At 45.9% G+C, this 19,840-nt stretch overlaps 1 protein-coding gene across 1 annotated transcript in view; it reads left to right on the top strand.

Annotated features, from left to right (window-relative positions):
* LOC147103614 (D-amino-acid oxidase-like) overlaps window positions 1–7,964 on the top strand; it is a 32,444-nt gene extending 24,480 nt beyond the window's left edge. The window contains exons 6-11 of the mRNA XM_085961353.1: window positions 53–107; window positions 992–1,093; window positions 1,811–1,893; window positions 3,113–3,230; window positions 3,359–3,457; window positions 6,433–7,964. Of these exons, the coding sequence (XP_085817479.1) occupies window positions 53–107; window positions 992–1,093; window positions 1,811–1,893; window positions 3,113–3,230; window positions 3,359–3,457; window positions 6,433–6,564 (589 nt within the window). The 3' untranslated portion in view covers window positions 6,565–7,964. The remainder of the gene's footprint in view (window positions 1–52; window positions 108–991; window positions 1,094–1,810; window positions 1,894–3,112; window positions 3,231–3,358; window positions 3,458–6,432) is intronic.
* The last annotated feature ends 11,876 nt before the right edge of the window (window positions 7,965–19,840 follow it).

Here is a 19,840-nt window from a genome sequence, read left to right as displayed (position 1 = left end):
ATAACATGGATTCCAGTAACAAACTTCACAGACAACCTTCATTTTGTTTAAGGTTAAAAGAACATGGAGTCCAGTTTGTTCAAAAGAAAATCACTTCCTTCCAAGAGGTACTCTTGACTAATGTTGATATGATGGGGGAGAAATTCCCTTCCTTTGCGCCTTCTGCTAACGGGGCGCAAAGTCCTATTCGCCTGGCCGCGGCACTAACCGCGCCTCCTGCCAAATTCTGCGGAAGGTTAGCAGCAGCGCTACCGGGTTGCGCCTCAATCTCATGCGCCCAGAGATCATGACGTCAGCTCCGGTCGCAGCGCTCCGGCAGAAAAATTCCCCTTCGCCCCCTGCAACAGCGCCGGGCGATGGCAGCGACCGCTGCAGGGGACGCGAGCAGGGCGGAGGTTAAAGGTTGAGGTGGCCGGCCGCCCTGAAAAACATGTCGGCTTTTTTGAAAAATGTTTTTTTTTTTGTTCTGGGCGCGGGGTCTGTGCCGTGATCGGTCAGCCCGGCAGTCTGCTGATCGCGTAGCACCCGCCCCCACCCCCCCCCCCCCCCCCGTTCCCTGGTGCTGCAGGCAGGTTTAAAAAAAAACTGCAGAGTTCGCAACGTGGGGCCCTTCCCTTTAATTCAGGGAAGAACCCCTGCTACGCGTCAGCGCCACGCGGCCCAGTGTGTGGCCCTACTGAGCCGTGCGCCCCGGGTTGCGAATTTTCCCCCCCTCTTGCGTTCCACGAAGGAAGTGGAGTGCTTGATTTAGCGCACCACTTCCCTCTTGGAGCAAAAAGTGGGAATTTTAGGAAGGCTGGAAGAGGTTAGCGCCTGGCGCTAACTTTTCCAGTTTTTCTGATTTAGCGCCCCAAACGGGGCTCGAGGGGAATTTCTAGCCCGATATGTAATTAATTCTCAGGTAATCCGGGTTTTTTTCCTGCATAATGTTATCCTGTTTTTGTGTGTGTCCTTACACATGCTGTTTGTTTTATGCATGTATCTATGATAGTTATCTTCAACCTTTGATGTGATAGTGAATTGTACGGGCATCCGAGCTCAGGAGCTGCAGCCAGACCCAGAGCTGCAACCCGCTCGAGGGCAGATCATAAAGGTGAGTGAGTTTACTTGATATCTTATAACCACTAGGGCATCAAGGGAGGGGGTCATTCTTCTTCTTCTCATCCTATTTCATGAATTCTTCACAGCAGATGCCAAGAGGGTGGCAGGAGCCTTCACTAAGGCATCTGTTGATGTGGCTCTGTAACTAGCTGTTACAAGTTAAGCATCGAATGCTGGAGCTCCATTGTACTGCCCTGATGTGTCTACCTCCTCTCCCGCGTCATAGACTACACGGGATTGCTGTAATAATATTCATAATACCACCAACATATAAAGTATCTCAGAGTGCCTCTACTGAAAGCAGAGGGAGTGACAACTTTGGACCGGCCTGAGAGGCAATCTGAAGCCACCTGATGCGTGGGAAACCATGCTACCAAATGAGTCTGTAAAGTACTCCCTTTAGACTTTCCTTTTAACTTATTTGGATCTACCCACAATTAATGGGTTAATTGTGAATTTTAGTCCAGTGAACTAAATCTTTCGCTATCATTTTAAAACTTAAGAAATTGTGAAGCAGCATTAACACTGCTCAAAATACCTCAATATTAATTTATATTTCTATATAGTAGTAATTTGGCAAATAATTTACCAAAGTCCTAATATTGCTGCCAATGTATCTGAAATTCAGACATACAATAATTTTGACTTGTTTCAAGTTACTTAATATTACAGTTGTTTAATCTCTCACCAATTTAATTTTTTTAAACAGGTTTATGCACCATGGATTAAGCACTTCATATTGGCACACAGTTTAGAGATTGGGATTTATTGCATGCCGTATATTATACCAGGGTAAGAATAATCAAAGCACTGAAAGCTGCAAAGTTAACTATGGTGACGATTGACAGGAGAAATGTTTGGCTGAATGGAGAAAATAAATACATGCTCCAATTATCCATGAGTCTGTCTGGAACTTTATTCCTTTCCTTTTTCTGACATGGCTGCATTATCTTTGACTTTGATCCTCTCCCCCCTCTCCGCTCTGCTGCTTTTCCTATGTGCTGTTTATTCTTTGTTCTTCCGTGCTTCAGTTGAATAAATGGTAAAAATGGGTTGTGACAGAACGATTTATAAACTGGTTATTCTTATCTTATGTTCATAAATATGCAGAAATAATATTGTTCACAGGATATTGCATGACAAAGTAATCTTCATTTTTTCCCATTTTCATGATGAGACTCCATCCTTTTTTCGGCCTACCCACCCCTGCACTGATGCTGGTGGGTGTGCAATATGAAGCTGGTGGCTAGAAAATGTGAAAAACCAGCTAAGATCACTCTCCCTCTACCTTTCTTTCTTTCCCTCCCTCTGGGGAAGCAGTCGTCCTCTGCATCATATCTTCCCATGCAGAATGGCTGAGGTATTCAGTGAGCTAAGGGTCAGGATTGCAATTGTGGTTCCTCACATAATGAGTTCTCTATCAGCTAAACTGTGGTGACTGGGATTAAAGTGAGGGCTGCCAATCAGAAAGCAAAAAGAAAGACTTGCATTTATATAGCACCTACTCTTCTTAAAAATAGTGCCACAGGATCTTTTATATCCACCTGAAAGAGCAGATGGGGCCTCAGTTTAACGTCTCATCCAAAAGTCAGCAGTGCAGCACTGCACTGGAGTGTCAGCCTAGATTTTTTGTGCCCAAGTGTCTGGAGTAGGACTATGAACCCACAACCTTCTGACTCCGAGGCGAAGGTGCTACCAACTGAGCCACTGGCTGGCATGCAATCAGAACTAAGATATTCCCTTTCTCCCCAAGAGGACCATGCAAATGGAAAGGTGAGTTGACAAAGGGAAGGTCTAGTACATTTGCTGTGTAATAACTAAAAAGGTTCCCAGCCCAAAAGGAAAAGAAATGAGAACAATACAGATTGCTTCACCATACAAATTGTTCAGCAATACATGTTGTAACACCATTACTGGTTGAGAAGTAAGTTTAGTATCTGGGGCAAAGGTTGTGTGCCACCTTCCATCTGAAAACTGCATTGCACTCAGTATTGTTGTTTTCTCATTTCAGGAGCAAGTTGGTAACCATGGGAGGAATCTTCCAGCTTGACAATTGGAATGAGGAGAACGATCCCAAAGACCACAATGCAGTGTGGGAGGGTGGATGCAAACTTGTGCCTAGTTTGAAGGTTGGTTCTAAGGATTTTATCCCATTATATGGGAAATCAGAATTCCTGGGGGAGCGAGGGGGGGGAAACATGGAAGCCATCCGTATGATTAATTTCTGTTCATTCATTAACAAATTAACTTCTTGCAGAATGCCAGGATAGTTGAAGACTGGACTGGACTTCGACCTGCCCGTAACAGGATCCGTTTAGAACGACAGACCTTTGATTCAGGACCGGAGAAATTTGAGGTACAACACCAAAGCAGAAATAGTACTTTTTTTAAATGGTTGAAAAAAAAGGAGAGGGAAAATGAAATAAACTTTTTTTAAAAAGGCATGAAATTGCATCATTTTCCCTTCAGTATCGCCATGAGGTTACACTGCACTATAATGTTTCAGGAATATTTTTCCTTAACTTGCTTAATTACAGCTGATGGTACATGTACCAGATTGTCAAGTTGTCGTATCCACATTCAAAGCATATATTAAATCAACTGATAATTGTGTTTCTAATCTATTCATTCTAAGTTTTATTTAGCTTTTCAGTCTTTCCATGCTATTACAGAAAGAAGAAAGAACTTTCATTTTTATAGCGCCTTTCATATCCTCAGGATGTCCCAGAGCAGTTCACTTCTGAATTGTAATTTTTTGTATGCAAACATGGCAGCCAATTTGTATACAACAAGGTTTCACAGACAGCAAGGCGATAACTAACCAGTTCATCTGTTTTAGGTGGCATTGGTCAAGGGATAAATGTTGGCCAAAACATCTGCTTTCTCCAAATAGGCAGGCAAGGCTTTTGTTGAACATATTGGCCCAGAAATTGGTGTCGGGGGCTTCCCGCGGGTGCAAGCCCCCGACCTACACTTACATAGCGCGCCGACAGTTGAAGCCTGGCCCTGCGTGGATTTCCTGTCAGTGGCCCGGTTCAGCTCCCGGCACGCTGTGCTTGCGTGATCCAGCGGCGTAGTTAGTTCGATGAGCCGGCTGGGATCACGTGAGCACTGGACAACCAATCGGATGTTGCAAAAGTTCATTCATGAGTTTGATAGTAAGAACTGTCAAACTCATGAAAACTCCGGGTGCCCAAAACAGTACTTAAACTTCAAATAAAAGTTTTAAAAAATCCCACTAATTAAATGAACTATTAATAACTCTAAAAAAAAAAAAAACTATTTTAAACAATTATTCAAATTTTTGAGAAAAAAAAATTTGTAACAAATCGGGTCTAAAAATACACTTACCTTACTGTAAATTCTTTAAAAATAATAAACCTGTGGAAAAAAAATTTCTAACTTTAATTAATAGACCACTTACCTTTTAAAATTAAGTCCTTACGTCTGCTTTTTTCACGCGTAAAAACCGGATCCTTCACGCACGGGCAAAGCTTAAAAAAAGGAGGAATTTCAGCATGCACGCGCAGACTCCTGCGCGCACGCGTTCGACCTCTGAACCCCTTGGTTCAGAGGAAAGGAAATGCCGGTTTTCCGCGCATGCGCTGTGCATGCTGAAAACCGGCACTTCCATCGGGCCCACGCGTGAGTACCCCGTCCGTCCTCACGCGTTGGGACCCGAATTACTGGGCCATTATCTGCAAGATAACATCTCTAACAATGTAGCACTCCCTCAGTACTGCACTGAAGTGTCAGCCTAGATTTTATGTGCTCAAATCCTGCAGTGGAGCTTGAGCCCGCAACCTTCTGACTCCGAGTTGACAGAGGTACCACTGAGCCAATCTGACCATTATATTGAGAAATGTGACACATCCATCGATCCCAGCAAACTAACTTAAAACTTTACTTAACGATTGAGAGTGGTCAATGCTCCTTCCTTATGTTGGCAAAGGAGTGGAATTTTGTCATGCTTCTGCAGATTGGCCCTGATCAGCACTCTTAAAGGTTAAAATATGAGATTAAAGAAGACTCAGAGACACTGCTTTTATAGTATCTAGGGGCCTGCCGAGCCCTTTAACAGTGAAAAGTACCTATGGAGGTTGCATTCCAGCATATACTGAATTTTAAAAATCATTTGCAGTTGTTCTGATTGGAATACAGGAAGTCAGTCAGTATTCCTACAATGAAAGATGCATGCTTACAGGCCTGGTGCATATATCAGTCAGTTCGGCTGTTAGCTTTTGGCTGTGTTCCCTTCCCATGGTACTGTTCACTTTTAAGAAAGCTGCCTTTAATGTGATGTTTGTGAATGGCCTAAATCACACCACAGGACCATTTCAGCAATGGTCACTGTGATAAAGTGCAATATCACCATCTGCTGGTCAAACTATATTACTGCATAAAAAAATCCTTGTGTGTCTCCCCCCGAATAAAACAAAATGGGGTTTAAATTTAACATTGTTGCACCCGTTTTATGGGCCTAAAACGGGCACAACAATAACCAGTTCAGCAGTGCAGAAGCCCGTGCCTGATCTGCATGGGCGCTTGGGCCACTGCTAAATTCATTGGGGCCTTTTTCTAGGCGGCCCTGGCAGCTGCCTGAAATAAGTGCAGGCCTCACTTCGATATTGAAATGAGGCTCCTGCGCTCATTTCGGACATGGACTCTGAAATTTGTTTGCAATGCGCAAAACGGTTCAAAAATGTAACTTTTTTGTGGAGTTGGAAGGAGCAGGAGCAGGAACGCTCCTCCTAGCTCCAGAAAACAATTGCGGGCCACTATTGGCCCGCCCTAGAACCCTTCCAATTACACCCCCCCCACCCCGACCTACCTCTGGACCTCAGTGTGGTCCAAAATTTTTAAGGCCCCAACAGGCGAGCTGTGTCGGGACGCCTGATTGGTGCCCGCAGCTCGCTTGAGTTATTCTGATGAGGCCTGAGGCCGAATCTACTTTGGCACGCCACCGAAATAGAGCCTGGAACAGGCCCCCGCGACTTGGTACCTTTGTGACTAGGTTTAGGCCAACAGAGGAACACTGGGAAATATAGCAGTGTGCGCTTCATAAAAACAGAAGGGAATGGAAATACAAAGTGGGCCCATCACCACCTGAAAAGAGAAAACACAGCTTATCCTTTTGAATGTTAATCTGTCTTGTATATGCTGATGGACCTGCTGTGCATTTTCTGTTTCTATTTCAAATTTCCAGAATGCAGTTTTCTTTTTTCCCTTTCGTATCCTATTTCATGATCTTCTACCATATCATGTTTTGATTCGATGCAAAGAGGGAGCCGAATCCTCCTCAAGTTTAATCACTGTCTCTTTATCTTGTAGGTGATTCACAACTATGGTCACGGGGGTTACGGCCTGACTATCCACTGGGGCTGTGCCATGGAGGTAGCGAACATTTTTGGCAAGATCCTTCAAGAGAAGAAACCCAGCTGGAAATCACCATCCCGGCTGTAATTATTCATAGCCACATTTGCCATTCTGCCTTACTGTGACTTCTGGTTCTTCAAATAATGAGCTGATAAATGGCCTCAAAACCTGTGGAAACTTTGTACCTGCTGTATTCGGTTGTCAATGGCAGGTAGTGAATCCACTGTATTCTCTAAAATTCCCAAACTCCCCTCCCTCCAAGCTTCTCTCCCTGTTAGTCGGTAGCTAAGTGTCTTTGTTCGACATGGTACCTCCCCAGACACTCCTCCACTAATTCTGGGAATTTGTAAGTGGGGAATTAGTGTGCCACCCACTCTATGGCAAAGTGCATTGGTACAAATTCATATTTAGGTCATTTTTCCCCCCTTTGTAACCTGCATTTTAAGAGATCAGTTCATGCCTTTTAAAGAGGAGAGATTGAGTAGACTAGGCCTACATTCTCTGGAGTTTAGAAGAATGAGAGGTGATCTAATTTAAACATACAAAATTCTTACAGGGCTTGACAGGGTAGATGCATGGAGGATGTTTCCCCTGGCTGGGGAGTCTAGAACCAGGGGTCACAGTCTCAGAATAAGGGGTCGGCCATTTAGGACTGAGATGAGGAGAAATTTCTTCATTCAGAGGGTGGTGAATCTTTGGAATTCTCTACCCCAGAGGGCTGTGGAGGCTCAATCGTTGAGTATATCCAAAATAGAGATCGATAGATTTTGGATATTAAGGGGATCACGGGATGTGGGGATAGTGCAGGAAAGGGGAGTTGAGATAGAAGATGAGCCAGGATCTTATTGAATGGCGGAGCAGGCTCGAGGGGCCGAATGGCCTACTCCTGCTCCTATTTCTTATGTTATGTTAAATTGGGATACAATGGGTGGGCAACACAGCTCCTTCTATCCAGTCTAAGCTTGTCCTCCTTTGTCCCAGTAAATTGTCCTGACAAATGGTGTCAGGAAAGATTAATGTCCTAATTTTAAATCATATTAATCAATTTCTTTAAAAAAAATTATTTTGCAATTTGCACATAGGAGCATCAATCAGAACATGAATCTCATCAAAAGCTACAGTCCTTTCTGTGTTAAACTTGTGCTATTGTGAATTTTATTTGCGCTAATTGAGTAGTTTTCGTAATATTCAATTGGATGACCGGATACTATCAGATAGCGGTAAACAGTGTTTTTAGTGAGACTTGTAATAGCTTAAATAATCTATCCACAGTCAATAATTGTAGTGTATGTACCCGTCTACCTTTAAGGGAACTATTGAATGTAACCGTTCACCTTTAAGAGGACTACTTTCGGTGTGGCACTATTTGTTTGGCTTCTGTATACTGTAATACCGATAGTGACCACACCAGTATATAAGTGTTGTGGCAGGATTGCTGGGGCAGATTCGCCCGGACCTTCGAATAGTAAAGACCTGTTTGTTTGTTACTTCTGAAGTCTGTGTATTTATTAACTGCACAACCCACAGACTTTACAGTGGCGACGAGTCCGATCGTACCCTGCGGCAAGACTACCAAAGCAAGAAGAGCGTCGAAGAGAGGCAACCGCCCTCGTCGTGCTGCTGGAAGAAAACACGAGGCTGCAGCAGGAGAAAGGTGGAAGACTTTAGCAACAAAAGCTTCCGTCTGCAACAGGCACTGACTACCCTTCTACCACGATACGGAGTGAGCCGATCAGCGGGGAACAAGGCGGCCGAAGAGACTGTGAGTAGGGGAAGGTGTAGAAGTATCCGGAGGATAAGGGCAGAGCACTCGACCTCGGTCGAGGGGGAGCTGAGCCGGTCAGAAGTCGGGTCCAACGGCGTCGGGTGACAGCCGGACCGCGATCGGCGGGAAAAGCCGGGCAGCGCCCGCAGCCACGAAGCGCTGAGACTGGGAGTAGGCGCGGGAAGAGAAACCCAGCCGCAGCCGGGGAGGGAAACACTGGTCTGCGAGAGGGCTGGGAGGCGAACAGGAACCGTGCGGGTGGGAGAGAGAGACAGAGCCGAGCAAGGGGAGAGAGACTGCGAGAGCCAGTCCAGCGGCTGAACTGTTCTCCACCAACGGGGTACCCAGGGCCGGTAGAACCGAACGTGCGGGAGAGAGAGCGACAGAGCCGGGTACGGAGAGGGAGACTGCGCGAGAGCCAGTACAGCGGCTGAACTGTCCTCCGTTAACGGGGTGTACCCAGCGCCAGTAGAGCCGTGCGGGCGGGAGGAAAAGACAGAGCCGAGTAAGGGGAGCTGTGCGGAAGCCAGCCCAGCGGCTGAACCTGTCCGCTGTGGGGAAAGCGTACCCCTTCCACCAGGGAAGAAACGCGGGAAGCCGCCATTAGGCGGAGAAGACGATTGAAGTGGGCGGGGCGAGAAGGAAAGAGCGGGAAACCGCCATTTTCGCGGGAAAACCGCCATCTTAGAAATAAACAAATAAATAAGAATACGTGAAGAAATACTTGTGTTGTACCCAAGGAAAGAAAGATGCCTAAGCGGGCGGACATCAACGAGTTCAATTCGGAGATAGAAGACTGGGCCACGTACGTAGAACGTATTGAGATACATTGTAAGGCTAACAAAATAGCTAAGGAGGAAAAAGCTTTAACCTTACTTAACATGATGGGTGCGAAAACATTCGGGTTGTTGAAGCATCTTCTCTCACCAGCTAAACCGGCAGGTCAGACTTTCGATGATATTGTAGCAGTGCTGAAGGATCACTTGAACCCCACACCGTTGATGCTGGCTGAACGATTCAAATTCTACGCAAGAACGCAGAGGAAAGACGAAAGCAATGCGGAATACTTGGTCGAGCTGCGTAGGATAGCGAAATGCTGCCAGTTTGGAGGGAATCTGACAGAGGCACTGCGTGACAAGTTCGTATGCGGATTGTCCAAAGAAGGAACGCAGAAGCGACTACTGGAAGAAAATGACCTCACACTGGACAGGGCTGTCCTCATAGCTGCATCGCACGAAGCCGCAGTGAAAGGAACGGCGGAAATGCAGCTAAAGGCGGCGGCACTAGGGGTGGACCAAATTACTTCGAGCACAACAAAATGCTACCGTTGTGGGAAGACAACACACGACCAGAATCAATGCTGGGTTAAAAACCAAGAATGCAGGAAATGTGGCAAGATCGGGCACATAGCTAAGGTATGCCGGTCAGGAGCAACGTACAACAATAAGAAGTCACCACAAAAATGGTACGGAAAGGTACAAGAGGTGACTAAGAAGAGTCTGAGGGAACAGAAGTCGGTCTCACACTCCAAATGCAAAGGACTGGACAGTCTGAGAATTCACAACGTGAGCAATGAAGCTGACCGACAAACTATCTGGATAACGCTACAGATTGCAAAGGTCCAAGTAAAAATGGAAGTGGACACCGGATCGGCGTTGACGGTCATGAATAAGCATGACTATAAGAAATTTTTCAAGCATATTCCACTACGGGATACGGAACTAGTACTACAGACATACACGGGGCACAAAGTATTCCCCATCGGAATGATAGAAGTCAAGGTGAGATACAAGGATAAAGATCATCACCGGTTGGACCTGTATGTATTGCCTGAGGGAGGACCACCACTTCTGGGACGGGAGTGGATCCGAAAAATAAAGTTGGACTGGCAGTCACTAAACACCATGACGGTGGATTCCGAAAAAGAGGATGTCAAACCTGAACGGTTGTCCAGAATATTGGACGAAGCTAAGGAGGTATTCCAGCAAGGACTGGGAACACTGCGAGGTATTAAAGCAAAGGTTAAGATTGCAGAAAATGCAAGCCCAAAGTTTTTTAAGGCCAGATCGGTACCTTACGCAATACGACCAGCTGTGGAGGCAGAACTGGAAGAACTTGAACGATCAGGGGTTCTGTCAAAAGTGGACTGGAGTGAGTGGGCCACGCCCATTGTTCCCGTCATGAAGTCCTCACCGAGTAATAAGCCAGGGGGACCGGGGAAGGTCCGTATCTGCGGAGATTTCAAGATTACTGTGAATCCGGTGCTTCACACGGTACAATACCCGCTTCCGCGGATTGAAGATATCTTTGCTTCGTTGGCTGGAGGGAAGCATTTCACGAAAATAGATCTGGCTCAAGCATATCTACAGATGGAGGTCGAGGAAGAGTCACGCCAGTACCTCACCATCAACACGCACAGAGGCTTGTATCGCTACAATAGACTGGTCTTTGGGGTAGCTTCGGCGCCAGCAATTTGGCAGAGGGCCATGGAACAGGTGTTACAAGGAATTCCAAGCACGCAGTGCTACTTAGATGACATTTTAATCACGGGAAAAGATGAGGAAGAACACCTCACGAATTTGAAACTGGTACTCACCAGGTTGAAGGAGTATGGCCTTCGGGTTAATCGCAAGAAGTGTGAGTTCTTCCAAAAACGGATCTCGTACTGCGGTCATGTCATTGACCGAGAGGGACTGCATAAGTCACCTGAAAAGATAGAAGCGGTCGTGAAGGCCCCCGCTCCAGGAAACGTATCACAGTTAAGATCATTCTTGGGGTTGATTAATTACTATCACAAGTTTCTGCCTAATTTATCCACGGTACTGCATCCGCTGAATGACCTGTTGCAGAAAGAAACACCATGGAAGTGGAGTGAAGAATGCAAAAAGGCTTTTCGCAGAAGCAAGGAGTTGATTACCTCTGAAGAAGTGTTGGCTCATTTCAACCCAGCATTACCCCTTCGTCTAGCTTGCGATGCTTCCCCGTACGGAATTGGGGCAGTACTCTCGCACAGGCTACCAAATGGCTCGGAAAGGCCAGTGGCTTTCGCGTCCCGATCATTGACACCCGCGGAGCGAAATTACGCCCAAATAGATAGGGAGGCCCTCAGTCTTGTGTGGGGCGTGAAGAAATTCAACCATTACCTACAATGTAAAAAGTTCACATTGCTGACAGACCACCAGCCGTTGGTGTCCATATTCAACCCAAATAAGGCCGTTTCCACCATGACAGCACAAAGGTTACAAAGGTGGTCCGTGTTACTTGGGGCACACCAATACGAAATTGAGTACAAAAGGTCTAAACAGCATGGAAATGCTGATGGGTTGTCACGCTTGCCATTGCCGATGGTAGAAGAAGCGAGTATAGTGGACCCAGTAGAGTTGTTCCACTCATCCATAGTGGAGTGTCATAGATACATAGAAGATAGGAGCAGGAGTAGGCCATTCGGCCCTTCGTGCCTGCTCCGCCATTCGATGAGATCATGGCTGATCCTTTAATTCAGTATCCCGTCCCCGCCTTCTCTCCGTAACCCTTAACCCCTTTTGCCCGTAGAAATATATCTAATTCCCTCTTAAATATATTTAATGAGCTGGCGTACACTGCCCTCTGTGGCAATGAGTTCCACAGGTTCACCACTCTCTGAGTGAAGAAATTCCCCCTCATCTCTGTCCTAAATGGTTTAGCCCTTATCCTTAAATTATGTCCTCTAGTTCTGTTCTCACCCGCCAAGGGAAACATTCCTTCTGCATCCAGTCTGTCTAGACCTGTCAGAATTTTATACACTTCTATGAGGTCCCCTCTCAATCTTCTAAACTCCAGTGTGTACATCCCTAAACTACATAGTCTCTCCTCATAGGTCATTCCCGCCATTCCTGGTATCAGCCTGGTGAATCGCCGCTGCACCCCCTCCATGGCAAGAACATCCTTCCTCAGATGAGGCGACCAAAACTGTACACAGTACTCGAGGTGTGGTCTCACCAGTGCCCTGTACAGCTGCAGCAAGGTATCCCTGTTCCTGTATTCTAACCCTTTTGCTATGAAGGCCAGCATACCGTTTGCCTTCTTGACCGCCTGTTGCACCTGCATGCTCGCCTTCAGTGACTGGTGTACAAGAACACCCAGGTCTCTCTGTACTTCCCCCTCTCCCAATCTATTGCCATTTAAATAATAATTTGCCCTCCCGTTCCTGCACCCAAGGTGGATAACTTCGCACTTGTCCACATTATAGTGCATCTGCCATTTATCCGCCCAATCGCCCAGTCTGTCCAAATCGCTCTGGAGCTTCCTGGTCTCTTCCTCTGAGCCCACCCCCCCTCCTAGTTTAGTGTCGTCTGCAAATTTGGAAATGCTGCATCCGACTCCCTGATCCAGGTCATTAATGTAAATTGTGAACAGCTGGGGGCCCAGGACAGATCCCTGTGGTACCCCACTTGTTACTGCCTGCCATTCAGAAAATGAGCCGTTTATTCCAACTCTCTGTTTTCTATCTGACAGCCAGTTCCGATAACAAACTCAATGATTGAGAATGAGACAAGGAATGACCCGACTCTTTCACGAGTCTATGATGTAACGGTGGAGGGATGGCCAGCACAGAGCAAACCAACACTGCAAGCATTTGCACAGAGGAAAGAACAACTGTCAGTGTGTCGAGGAACCCTGATGTGTGGATCTAGAGTGGTGATTCCACCCAAACTCCAAAAGAAGGTGCTAAAGGAGCTGCACGAAGGACATCTGGGGGGAGTAAAGATGAAGAATCTAGCAAGAGCGTTTGTGTGGTGGCCAGGCATTGATGGAGACATAGAGGAGATCACGAAGAACTGCCTAGGATGTCAGAGGGTTCAGAACGCGCCACCCCAGGCTCCTCTGCATCCATGGGAGTGGCCCTCATCGCCTTGGCAAAGAGTACACATCGACTTTGCTGGTCCATTTATGGACTCGATGTTTCTAATAGCGGTGGATGCCCACTCCAAGTGGCCGGAAGTAATTAAGATGACCACCACCACGACGGAAAAAACCATCACAGTGTTAAGGACTATGTTTGCTCGGAATGGCCTGCCGGAACAGATCTGTTCTGATAATGGACCACAATTTGTGTCCGAAGAATTCAAGAAATTCTTACAGAGCAATGGGGTTAAACATTACACGTCAGCCCCATACCATCCCGCCTCCAATGGATTGGCTGAAAGGTTTGTCCAGACCTTCAAGAAGGCCGTAAAGGCCATGAGTAATGAAAATATAAGTCTGCAACATAAGGTGGATAGCTTTTTGTTGGCATACCGAAATGCGACACATGCGGTCACAAATCAAACTCCCGCAATGATGTTCTGTAATAGACGCCTAAGATGCCGGCTGGATTTACTAAAACCAAACGTCAGAAGAGACGTAGAGAACCGGCAATTCCAGGGCATGAACGACAGGGTCACTAGATCTTTCCAGATCGGTCAACGAGTTTTGGCCCGGGACTACCGTACTGAGAAATGGCAGCCTGGAACTATTGGGAAAAGGCTGGGGCCATTGATGTACACCGTGGACATTGGAGACAATATAATAAGGCGCCATGTTGATCAAATCATAGGGTCCGCCACAAATGGGCAACCGACTTCACCACCTTATCCGGGTAATGTTGAAACTGAGATACCCAGAACACCTACTTCCGATCTAGTGATACTGGAGTCAGCTGAACCTGACATGGCTTTTCAAGCCGAATCAACCTTGCCAGAAGCACCTCCTAGCCCGCCTGAAATGACGACACCACTGCGGCGTTATCCGGACAGAATCCGGAAACCCCCGGAAAGACTGAATCTATGAACTGTCTTACATAAACCTGTATATATATGTTAGAATGTATGTTCACCATGGACTTAGTAAGTAATAAGCTAAAAAGGGAGGATTGTAGTGTATGTACCCGTCTACCTTTAAGGGAACTATTGAATGTAACCGTTCACCTTTAAGAGGACTACTTTCGGTGTGGCACTATTTGTTTGGCTTCTGTATACTGTAATACCGATAGTGACCACACCAGTATATAAGTGTTGTGGCAGGATTGCTGGGGCAGATTCGCCCGGACCTTCAAATAGTAAAGACCTGTTTGTTTGTTACTTCTGAAGTCTGTGTATTTATTAACTGCACAACCCACAGACTTTACAATAATGACTTTGATATCTAAACTACATTGGATGACTTTAGTGAACTATGTACAAATAACGAGGCAAATTCAGATTTCGAAATTCCTGATCTTTAAAATCTATTAACATAAGCACAAATCAATCAATAATATGTTCATATTGCTTTTTTTGACTTATCACGATATCAGAATGTAAAAGGGTGAAAAATAAGACCAGTTGGCCCATTGAAGGCGCTGCCATTACATTAGCAACAAGGAATGAACTAACATGGCAATAATTTGGTAATAGTGAATAATCTGTTATAACATAATTGATTCAACAAAACAGAATGGTCTATTACAGTATCGCTCTTAGCAACAAAGAATGTTGTGTTATGACATTGTTGGCTTAGTGACTATTGTTAATTATAACAATTCAACAAGCCTTCCTATAGAATTTTTAAAATTCACTATATTTTTAACTCGCCCCTCCCAGTGTTGACTCTGCCAGCGGATCAGCTATCACCGCCCCTCTCCGCATCTCCCTCCAGAATGTCCGTTCACTTGTGAACAAGGTCCTTGCCATCCAGGAGCTTATTGTGGATGATTGCATCAACGTCATGGCCTTGACGGAAACCTGGCTGAGGGGTGATGACACCTTCCCCTAAATGAAGTCTCCCCACCTGGCTATACCGTCCACCACTTACCCCGCTCAGACCGTCACGATGGCGGTGTGGCTCTTATCACCAAATCACACCTTGACCTGTCCCCCTTCTCCTCTGGTACTTTCTCCTCCTTTGAGCATCTCACCTTGTTCCACCTCTCACCTCTCATTTAAAATCCTTGTTCTCTACTGCCCACTCAAGTACCATAAAACATTTCTCACCGAGATATCTTCACTGCTTTCCTCCCTCGGCCTCTGCACCGAGCGACTTCTCTTCCTTGGTAATTCCAACCTCCATCTCAATTCACCATGCTCTCTCTCCTCAGTTCACTACCCTCCTATCCTCCTTTAATCGCTCCCTCCATGTAAACTCCCCAACCCATATTTACGGCCACCCCCTTGACCTTGCCATCTCACGTGGCTTTGGTACTCCCATCATGTCAATCACAGACGAGGCCATCCCTGATCACTTCCTTGTATCGCTCTCCACCCACATACCCCTTTCCCCTCCCAACCCTACTTCCTTCTGTGTCTGCCCCTGGAAAAAACTCTCTCCCAATTCACTTAAACTGCACTTTCAAAATCCCAACTGTCCAGCCTTTGATCCTCCATTCACCACAACATTTCTGCAGCTACCGATCTGCTGAGCTACACCCCCACCTTTGATGCCCTAGTCCCTATTAAAACAATTACTCTCTCTCACCTTGGCCATTCCCCCTGGTACGGCCCTCATCTCCACTCCCTTAAGTCCAAGGGACGCAGACTTGAACGGATATGGCTGACAACTGGTTTAGCCGTTCACCACCAGATCTGCCTGGACCACATAAAGCATCATCAGGTCCTGCTCTCGTCTGCCAAAACTGCTCACTATTCCAGAATCATCCTGGAATGCAAAGATAAGCCCTGGCTTCTTTTCTCTACTGCAAACCGCCTTCTTAAACCCCTCTCCCGTCTCCTCCACCCTCATCTCCAACAACAAGTGCAAGGATCTCATGTACCTCTTTGTCACTAAGATTGAGACCATCTGTTCAGCTGCCTCTGCTACTTCCCTCCCTTCTCCTAGCCCACCGGGCCAAACTTTCTCTAAGGTTCCCCCCTGCCCTAGCCCTGAACTCGCATCTTTCTCTAGTTTCTCTCCTATCTCCCATCATGCCTTCATCTTGTCCATGAGACCCACTTCCTGCTCACTCGACCCTATTCCCACTAAATGTATGAAGGTATGTTGGCCTTCGTAGCGAGAGGGTTTGAGTACAGGAACAAGGATGTCATGCTCCAGTTATACAGGGCCTTGGTGAGACCACATCTTCAGTATTATGTGCAGTTTTGGTCGCCTTATCTGAGGAAGGATGTTCTTGCCAAGGAAGGAGTGCAGCGAAGATTCACCAGGCTGATACCTGGGATGGCAGGAATGACGTACGAGGAGAGATTGGGTCGATTGGGCTTGTACTCGCTGGAGTTTAGAAGAATGAGAGGGGATCTCATTGAAACTTATAAAATTCTAACAGGACTAGACAGACTAGATGCTGGAAGGATGTTCCCGATGGTCGGGGAGTCCAGAACCAGGGGTCACAGTCTAAGGATAAGGGGTAAACCATTTAGGACAGAGATGAGGAGGAATTTCTTCACCCAGAGAGTGGTGAACCTGTAGAATTCTCTACCAAAGAAGGCAGTAGAGGCCAATTCATTAAATATATTCAAGAAGGAGTTGGATATATTTCTTAAGGCTAAAGGGATCAAGGGATATGGAGAGAAGGCAGGGACAGGGTACTGAATTTGGATGATCAGCCATGTTCTCATTAAATGGTGGAGCAGGCTCGAGGGTTCGAATGGCCTACTCCTGCTCCTATCTTCTATGTTTCTATGTAAACTGCTGACCACCCAAGTTCCCTTCATGGCTCCCATGTTAGCTGACATTGTTAACGGTTTGCTCTCCTCAGGTGCTGTCCCCCTCTCCTTCAAATATGCCATCATCACCCCTCTCAAAAAAACAACCCTTGACCGCCCCCATCCTTACAAACTAACGGCCCATCTCCAACGTCCCTTTCCTCTCCAAAGTCCTTGAACGTGTTGTTGCCTCCCAAATCCGTGCCCATCTTTTCCAGAACTCTATTTTTGAATCCCTCCAATCAGGTTTCCGTCCCGCCACAGTACCGAAACTGCTCTTATCAAAGTCACAAATTACATCCTATGTGACTGTGACAAAGGTAAACTATCCCTCCTCATCCTTCTCGACCTGTCTGCAGCCTTTGACATGGTTGACCACACCATCCTCCTCCAATGCCTCTCCACCGTCATCAGCTGGGTGGGACTGCATTTGTCTGGCTCCATTCTTATCTATCTAATCATAGTCAGAGAATCACCTGCAATGGCTTCTCTACCTGCTCCCCCATCGTTACCTCTGGTGTCCCCCAAGGATCTATCCTTGGCCCCCTCCTATTTCTCATCTACATGTTGCCCCTCGGCGACATCATCCGAAAATACAGCATCAGTTTCCACATGTACACTGACGACACCCAGCTCTACCTCACCACTACCTCTTGCGACCCCTCCACTGTCTCTAAATTGTCTGACATCCAGTTCTGGATGAGCAGAAATTTCCTCCAACTAAATATTGGGAAGACGGAAGCCATTGTTTTCATTCCCCGCCACAAACTCCGTTCCCTAGCCACCGACTCCATCCCTCTCCCTGGCAACTGTCTGAGGCTGAACCAGACTATTTGACCCCGAGATGAGCTTCCAGCCACATATCCACAGCATCACTAAGACCGCCTATTTCCACCTCCGTAACATCACCCGACCCCGCCCCTGCCTCAGCTCATCTGCTGCTGAAACCCTCATCCAAGCCTTTGTTACTCCTAGACTTGATTAGACAACACACTGCTGGCTGGCCTCTCACATTCTACTATCCATAAACTTGAGGTCATCCAAAACTCGGCTGCCCGTGTCCTAACTTGCACCAGGTCCGGTTCACCCATCGCTCCTGTGCTCGCTGACCTACATTGGCTCGCAGTTGAGCCTCGATTTTAAAATTCTCATCCTTGTTTTCAAATCCCTCTATGGGCTCGACCCTCCCTATCCTGTAATCTCCTCCAGCCCTACAACCACCCCGCCCCGAGATATCTGCGCTCCTCTAATTCTGGCCTCTTGTGCATTCCCGATTTTAATCGCTCCACCACTGGTGGCCGTGCCTTCAGCTGCCAAGGTCCTAAGCTCTGGAATTCCCTCCCTAAACCTCTCCACCTCTCTACCTCTCTCTTCTCCTTTGGGACGCTCCTTAAAACCTGCCTCTGTGACCAAGTCCACCCTAATATCTCCTTAAGTGGCTCGGTGTCAAATTTTGTTTGATAACGTTCCTGTGAAACACCTTGGGGCGTTTTACTACGTTAAAGGTTCTATAGAAATACAAGTTATGATTGTTGTAAATGAGCTCAATAAAACTTAAAATGAATTACAAAAAGAATCTTTATTTAATAAAATTATGATCTTTTTATATTTAAATGTAGACACTAATATCATTAAGTACATTTTTGTCCTGTTAATTTGAAGTAACTTATTTACATCAATCAGAAAAAATCTGTCTAGCAGTGACAGGCTGTCATGCAAACACTGCATATATTTTGTAAACAGTAAAATGCTCCAGTTCACCGCTTGGAGAACAAGTTAAAATACATTCGAACACAAGACGGTAGTTACCTGATATACACAAGCATCTGTAGGTGCACATTGACTATCAAAGCACAGTATTCATTTATTAACACGCTGTGCAGGTCCACATTTGAACTCACGTTGAACACATTCTTACAGTTCGGAATAAAAAGAGCTCGCAGGAAGCCCAGATAATTCGGGACTGGTATTCACAAACACAATTTGAAACAAGCCAACACTGATACCCGCACCATGGACAGAGAGAACACAGAAAAACCCAAACCTCCCTGATAATTCCATGGCATCACCACGGGGTTTGGAGATCAGTTCTGCCATGTCCTGCTTATAAGCAAACACGGAAGAAATCACCATGGACACAGCCATGAATTTTACTGAGCCTCAGAGCTCCCCTCCTTTCCCAGAACATTGGTGGTAAAGGTTGTATCAATTGAACATAATGACATTTGCAATCAATCAAAATTGCCCAGATAATAGTGCCAAAGGCGCCTACTTCCACTTGGCACCGCGGGAGATTTGCAAAAACTCGTGGGTTGTAATTGTGTATGATATTAGTAACAAAATTAACACATTTGTATGAATTCTCTGTCCACTATTACTAATTCTACACAGCCTGATTTCAATCCAGTGATCTTTCTGAGGTTGGTAATATGGTTACAAAAAGAATATGCAGCATCTATATGATATATATCGGTGATAAATAGAAAAATGAATTCCTGGGAGTGAATAACAGGCTGAAGTCTAATCAAGGGGTATGTTTGGATGGTTTATATATACAGTGGATGGATACTTGGGAATAAGTTACAGATTGTCATCTAATTGAGGGATTCAGATGGTTAATATATAAAATAACATAACCAGGAGTGAATTAAAGGCTGGAATGCAACCAAGGGATTGGGGTGGTTTATATCGCACGTAACAGATAACTGAGTTATGGGCTAGCATCTATTCGAGGTTTGAATGATGAGCTGAACCACAAGAAGTCAAGCAGTTTATAACTGCCAACTGAACCCTCAAAGTTTTGTATATATTTTAAACTAATAGATCTCTTGTATTGTTGTTCATGAGTGGTCCAGGAGCTGGAGTGCAGATTCTGATGTTTATCACAGTCCTGCTTCAGAATCAACACAACAGTAATTTGCCGATACTGTAATATAGTAAATTTACT

This window comes from Somniosus microcephalus, chromosome 19 (assembly GCF_052327205.1).
Source record: "Somniosus microcephalus isolate GS21.2 chromosome 19, FLI_Smic_1.0, whole genome shotgun sequence".
Taxonomy (NCBI): domain Eukaryota; kingdom Metazoa; phylum Chordata; class Chondrichthyes; order Squaliformes; family Somniosidae; genus Somniosus; species Somniosus microcephalus.
The sequence above is the reverse complement of the archived record's forward strand: the minus strand, read 5'-3'. Positions and strand labels throughout refer to the sequence as shown.